The 7,168-nt window shown below is 38.9% G+C and overlaps 1 protein-coding gene across 5 annotated transcripts in view; it reads right to left on the bottom strand.

Moving 5' to 3' along the window:
* Window positions 1-447: 447 nt before the first annotated feature.
* Window positions 448-7,168, bottom strand: part of LOC121855814 (zinc finger and BTB domain-containing protein 17-like) — a 141,118-nt gene continuing 134,397 nt past the window's right edge. For all 5 annotated transcript variants that reach the window (XM_042350932.1, XM_042350927.1, XM_042350929.1 and 2 more), the window contains 2 exons: window positions 3,507-3,825; window positions 448-1,975 (listed from right to left, as the gene is read on the bottom strand). In XM_042350932.1, the coding sequence (XP_042206866.1) occupies window positions 1,541-1,975; window positions 3,507-3,825 (754 nt within the window). In that variant the 3' untranslated portion in view covers window positions 448-1,540. The remainder of the gene's footprint in view (window positions 1,976-3,506; window positions 3,826-7,168) is intronic.

The raw sequence follows: 7,168 nt of genomic DNA, 5'->3' as shown, positions 1-7,168 counted from the left end.
AACTCTCTGAGGACGCTTCAAAACAACCCACGTGTTTCAACTGATCGTGTGATGGAAACAGAGAGCGCTGGTGTAAAACGCTATTAGTACGCACTGCGAAACATTATTATTATTTTTTTTTTCATACAGTATTTATGGGAACAGCTAAATTTGCAAAAAAAGGTTTGAAATTTATAGAGTCCCTATCAAATAACACTTCACAAACAAAATACACGAATCAATTGAACATGTGATGTCGAACGTGAACTGTAAACACTGCATAACCCCGCGCCAAGCGACAGTACACTTAAAACGTTCGAGTGGAATCGCGTTACAGCCAACACACGTTCGCGTTTTACAAATATCGTTCTTCTAGTCATCAATTGCGTTATAGCCAATTCACATTGACAAAACACGCGTTGTAGCAGAAATGACTGTATAAGCAATAATGGGATTCAGTCCCTTCTGTTTTGTTAACTAGGATAATGGACTTTAAAGTAAGTCAAAAGTGAAGATTTCCCATTAAAACGGGAACAGACAATGAGGAAAATGATTACTCCTCATTGAATAATCCAATCCAGATAATGTCAGCAGTCAGATTCCCTGAAATTCTAAATTGAAGGCAAAGGAGCACAAAATAAACCCCTGAGAGGATATGTCCTCCCAACTGACAGATAAAATGAAAGTTTTCCAAAATTCTAATCTGAATCATCAGACATCTAGATCAAAACAATAGTGGGAGAGCTGAGTTACACACCATGATGTATAGGCATAATGCAGGGTTGAGAAGGTTTTGTAATCAACTTGCCAACCAATTTGAAACAAGATCAATAAACAAACCCATGCAATGTGGTAAAACATCCAGAACTGTACCTGTAATACTACACCCTCCAGTTCCAAAAAGGACAAAAAAGAAGAGATGTCTGCTTTTATTGCTCACTTTACTGGAGGGGTCAACCCAGTAAGTGATGCTTTATAGCAAAGTTATATGGGGATCAGGAACAATCTTCATCTATACTCATTTTTCAGTAAAAAATCGAGTTGCAATACTGTAGTGAAGTAAAACAATGTTCAAATTAGTTCCAGTCAACAATATCTGGGTTGTGGGAACCTGAGTTTTCTACCTGTAGACTTGTCTGGCTACACTTGCTTTGCCAAAGCCAAGCATAAGGCTATTAGTTACTTTGAATACTGTATTATAAGCATAGTTACAAGTTGCTCTGCTGATAGTAATGTATACTGCTTATACTTCTTTTAATATCTTAAAAAAAAATCAATTACATACTTTCACCTTGATGGGAGTTACTCGGGATTACTATCAATTCAGTCTTGTTATGGTCTACTTGTATGATATACAACACAATATCTGCCAGGTGTAATGTCACTTAAAAGCCATATCTTATGCATTTCAGCTTTGCTTGTGATTGCACTGTAAAGAAATATATATGAACAAGGAGTGAGCTTGTCATATCAAAGATTTTTACAAAAATTGGATTCCACAACTGAGTCTTACTAGACACTTTAAATAACACCCTTCTAGTTTCATACTGAACTCTAAAATTTAAGACAAACTAGAACACATCCTTGCATGTGCCTGGTGAAGCATTTGTCGAGTATATACACGACCACATCCACAAGTAAAACTGGGTTTGGTGGGATGCCTCACTCTCAAGTGGGTGATCATAGTGTCCATATCTCTGTGGTGCTCCTGACAGTGTGGGCACATAAATGGATGTGGGTCTTCTGTGCCAACAGTACCCAAGGGATTTATTTCAGTTTCTGGATCAGATTTTATAGGAAGTGTGGTAGGACTAATATCTTGAGATGAACTTGTGGAAGCTGTTGGTTGTTCAAGGTCTGGGTCAAAAGAAGGTGAAAATGTTGTTAAGCTGTGTTGCAAAGTCTGATCTCCTTTCATTCCACCTCCTGGAGGCTGGGAAGAAGACTCTTTTGTGACTTGCTCTTCACTTTCCTCTTCATCTGCACTCTGAACTTCCTGTAACAAAAATAATTATAATGAGGAGGATTGAATAGTTATAGCTCATATCTATTCCTCAAAAGTATTTCTTTTTTAAAGGGAAAATCCCTAATGCTAAACATACAGTACAGTACTATATAGATACTTAAGAGACCAACAAGAAAGACAGAGCAATACAACTATAACATTAACAGTTAGTTTAAGAAAGCACTGTCTGTCTCTTTGAATACATCACCACAGATCATATAGTAGTTTCAAAATAAAGCTGCTTCTTGAAAGTCAAAGCTGAGTCCAGCCACAAGTGAACATTCAGATAAACCACTAGGTAGGGCCCTGAAACAGCTATCAGAAGTGATTGAAGATGATCCAAATGTTTTGGGGTGTCAAACTTTATGATTTTATAAGTCAACATGTATTGTCTGTATTGAGTTCTTGCATTAATTTGGAACCAATGCAATTAAATTATAAATGGCATAGTAGGATTTGTGGAAATGAACAGGTAAGCTAAGTTACTTTTATCAACAAAAAGTCTTTCAACTCTGAACACAGCTGTCAGGTTACTTGACTTTGCTCTCATGCAATTTTCTTTGACAGACAATCATACAGTGTGTAGGCAATTTGTGTGTAGCAGGTTATTTTAGAATACAAGATATTTTCCCAGGGTCGCTGGCTGCAGTGAGTACCAGGCGTCACCAGACTCAGGAGACAGTTGCTGTCTGGTTATCACACAATAAAGGAGACTGCTGCTTATGTTTCTCTGCCCCACTGAAAAACCCAACAGATACCGTAGCTGAAATTTTCCATTAATTAGAGGTCATTATAAAGCAACAAGTACAGTGATATCCCCATCAGCCAGAATAATTGGTGCAGAGCACTTCCGGGGATGAGAGATATCTGGCTAACCAGACTATTTTCTCAAACCCGGAAAAATTCCTTTTCCCCGGAATTTTTTCCGGTTACTGAGAAAAGATTCCGAGAGTCTAAACTGGACATCTTGCACACACAGACACTAGCCCACTTCCCCAGAACTTTTCTGGGTGCTGGGAATGTTTTCTTCGGGTCTAAACTACCAGAGTCTGTAAAGACAGAACTAATTAAGTTTGCATGCCACAGTAATAATCATTATTAAAGACAGAAGCAATCTCTGTGTTTTATCCCTGTCCCGGCCGCTAAAATGCCTGCAACTTTAAAAACTACCCACAGACATTCTTGGGTACATCCAGGGTGTCATCCACAAATAATAGAGGACTGCAAAATAAAAATCCACAAACTTGTGGGCCCCTGTATAGGGCAAACCTAACAATATTGGTAAGCATATTCAAGGGTTGCACTGAACTGGTACCAAGTAATAAATGCTATAAGTTTATCAGGAAAGTCAGTCATTGGTCTCAATCATATCACAGCTGTAAATCATGTAAGACATGACAATATATAATAACAATACATTTCGGTAATAAACAGTAAGGACAATTAATTTTAGTACAATAGAGACACAGTAAACTGGACATGGCAAAGTAAACATCATCTGGAAAGTTTCAAATTCACCTACCTCTTTTACACAGGTCATGTCAACATCCATGAAGTCTGTGGGATTAATCATGCTGTCTCTTGATTTGGGTCTTGCTGGTGGAGTTGTGGTTTGCTGAGTTGATGTTTTAACCATTCTTGATGTCTTGGATACTGATGGAAGATTGGAAGAGGAGGATGAAGAGGAGGCAGATGAAGACCGAGCATTGCCAGCCGTTGAGGACTCAGTGTGAGGATTTACAGTCGCTGAGGAATCTGATGGTGCCAAGCCTGAGACTTGTAGAATCTCTGCTGTCTTGAGAAGTGAAGTTAGATCCTCAGCTGCTACTGTCATTTCACCCCTAAAAATTATAATAAATATCGAAATTACATTAAATACATTTTCAAACAATTCTGTCATTGCTTGATTCAAAAATTTCATTTTGACAATTCCAGCATATCAGAAACTATGAACCACTGAAGTCTCTAATTAATTAAGCAAGTTGTGTAAAAAATCTGCAAGCTACTTAACTTTCAAATGTTATGTGTTTCTCTATGCAAGTCAGTTTATGCAATAAAGTGTGTTCATAATTATGTGTACAGGTTGCCTTCTCTAATCATAGGGGATACATTCCTTGGCAAGACTATGACTGGGGATCCCATCATAACATAGTGGAATTTGGGAGAAGTTCCTCGGCCATCCAAACTTTATTTCCAGAAGACCTACAATTGAAGCCCAAAGTAGTTCCTGCCCCTACATCTTTGAGAACATTTTGCTTGTGATTTGTGCCCAAATGGGGAAGCATCATGTTGCTTTTCACCTTCCACTGTAGTGAAAATAAAAGCACAGGCTCTATCACTATATTATCCACACATACACTAACAATTCTGGCCACTAATGGCACTTGTTTTTCTTCACTTTCATTTTTTTTTCAGTAAATTGCTACGAAAATGGAGACATACGAGAGCGTCCGGCTCAACATGGAGAACAACGGACGAACAAACCCAGGAACTCCCTTGTCCGTGTAACAATGGTCCCTGGCAACCACCTAAGCTCCTCCCACTAGCCTCTTGGGCTGGCAGATGCATCACTATTGGGAGTGAGATTTTGAATTACGCTATTTGCATCAAAAGACCACGAATAGTTGAAATTTCCAACCATGGCTAGGATTGAGAAGGGGTTAACTTGCTGAGCACACATATTTGCTCTGTCTTGACTAGGTTATAAAACAGAATACTGTATCACAATCCATTTTCCATTTCTTCATCTTTGTATGTGATATTAAATGCATGTGTTGCCACAGTTGGAAGTAAATGGATACAACAAATAAAATAAAATCTGGAGAAACTCAACATAGGGGTATGTTCCTTGGCTGTTTCAATGAGTTCTGTTACCTGGACGATGTGATCAGTGCTGGAGGAAGTTTAGGGAGCTGCTGCCTTTATTGATGGCAAGAGAATCCTCCCAGCATGTGAAAGGAAGAACAGAAGCAGCTGGTGTGAGAAGTATGATGGTGTTTGGCAGTCAAACATAGGTAGTTAAAGAGGATGACATGAGTAGGCTTGAGTGAGCTGAAATTAAAATGGTGAGATGGATGTGTAATGTGACACTGAAAGACAGGAGGTCCTGTTCAGAGCTGGGTATTGGGATTAGTATTAGCAAAGATCTGTGCAGAGGCAGGTTGAGAAAGTTTGGTATGTGGAGAGAATGGGTGAGAGCAATTGGGCCAAAGGGGTGCATGAGTCTAATGTGGATGGGAGGAGAGGTTATTAAAAATGAGATTAGAATTAAGAACTGAAAAGAGAGAATGCAAGAGACCATGCAGGATGGAGAGCTGCCATCAGGTAACCACAGCTAACCCACACAAGCCGGGAAAATGTCACCATTAAGGTTGTGTACTATTTGCTCTCAGCACTGCTCAGGCTTTATCTTGTCTGCTGTAAGTTAATTAATCAGATAATTTTTTCTCATCATGGCAGCCACATTTCTGTGAGTCAGCTCGGTGAATGCCTGGCTTGGAACTGTGTTGCATCACCTAGAGGATGGCTCGAGTGTGGAAGGAGCTATTTTTTTTTGTAAAAAAAATGGGTTTTGTATTTTTTAAGATATGCTATGTATCAATTTTTTGGTTTATCATAGCAATAAATATGGCAGCTCATCCTCATTGTGAGCAGTATTCAAACTAACAATTCTATAGTAATTCCACGGAAACCAGCCCCGTAAGCCACACCCCTTGTCTATAGTTACACATAGCTGACCGGTTCCCCTGAGCATTTTACCTCCCCCCAGACTGTGCGTATGTAAGCACGTATGTATATCAACCTTTTATGATAAATATTTAAAATTTTCTAGCATCCTCTCAGAAGTGCTAATGCCTTGAAATCATTTGCATTTAATAGTTCATATATTTAACATTATTTTTTATAATAACAGGTCTGCTTACCAATTGTGAACAAACACATTTAGTTTGAATTTTATATTAACTAATCAGCTAGTAGTACAGAAGAAGGGTGTGGCTTATGGGCCAGGTTAGCGTGGAAAGGATATCGCTGATTTTGGAGAAACATTTTATTCTTATTATTATTACACTGCATTTCATTTTGGTGTTGGTTAGTTGAATCATCAGGTTACCCAGATACATACTGGGATTCTACGATAAATACCTAAGACTATACTGGCCATAGAACTCCCTATAAATTGTCTATTCTCACACACACAAAAAGAGAGACTTGGTGGTGTATAAGGTCAGAGGAGGAACAGTACTAGTACTTGTGGTTGTTGGTTAGTAGACTGTAACTAATATCAACAAATGAACTCAGAGTAGAGTACTACATGTTACACTCCAGTCTTCTCCCTCTTAAGGCATCCTCTTATCATGACTCTGGTATGAAGGTGAAGCATTAACTATTTATCAAATTTATTTGGTATGTAATTAGGTCCCAGTCACAAGTTAGCACCTTGGAGATACAACTTCAAGACTTACACACTGATTACTGTGATATCCCCATTAGCCGGAACAATTGGTGCAGAGCACTTCTGGGGATGAGATTTCCAGGTAACTTGACGACTTTCTCAAACCAGGAAAATTCCTTATCCCCAGAATCTTTTCCGGTTACTGGGAAAAGTTTCCGAGTGTCTATACTACGCATCTTACACAGACAGAAACTAGCCCACTTCCCCAGAATGTTTTTTGTGAGTCTATACTACCAGTCTGTCAAAGCAGTTCTAATTGAGTAAGAGACTCAATTTCTTTACTAGAATAATCCAGAATAGTTTATCTAAAAATTTGGTTAAAAAATATATTTAAAAACTAAAAATATTTATGATACTGGCGTGAATGAAGCTGTGTGTTACAGCAAAGACTGGTATTTTCCACTTCCATGGAGCTGTGGGGGGTTTAGTGGGTCTCATGTAATTGACTTGGCCTGAATCAATGTCAGGTGGAGGTAGGGTGGTCTCATATTACTGACCTCTGATGCAATGTCAGGTGGAGGTAGGGTGGTCTCATATTACTGACCTCTGATGCAATGTCAGGTGGAGGTAGGGTGGTCTCATATTGCTGACCTCTGATGCAATGTCAGGTCACCTAAGAACTCACCAATGAAGGTGACATCCTTAATAACACACATAATTTTACCATAGCTGGATGATCGTCATACTCAATTCCGAGTGACAGCAAAGTAGTAGTGTGTGTGTTGATGGAG

The sequence above is a fragment of the Homarus americanus genome, unplaced genomic scaffold (assembly GCF_018991925.1).
Source record: "Homarus americanus isolate GMGI-L3 unplaced genomic scaffold, GMGI_Hamer_2.0 scaffold14072, whole genome shotgun sequence".
NCBI classification, from domain to species: Eukaryota; Metazoa; Arthropoda; class Malacostraca; order Decapoda; family Nephropidae; genus Homarus; species Homarus americanus.
Note: the sequence above shows the minus strand (reverse complement) of the source record. Positions and strands in the feature narration are given on the sequence as shown.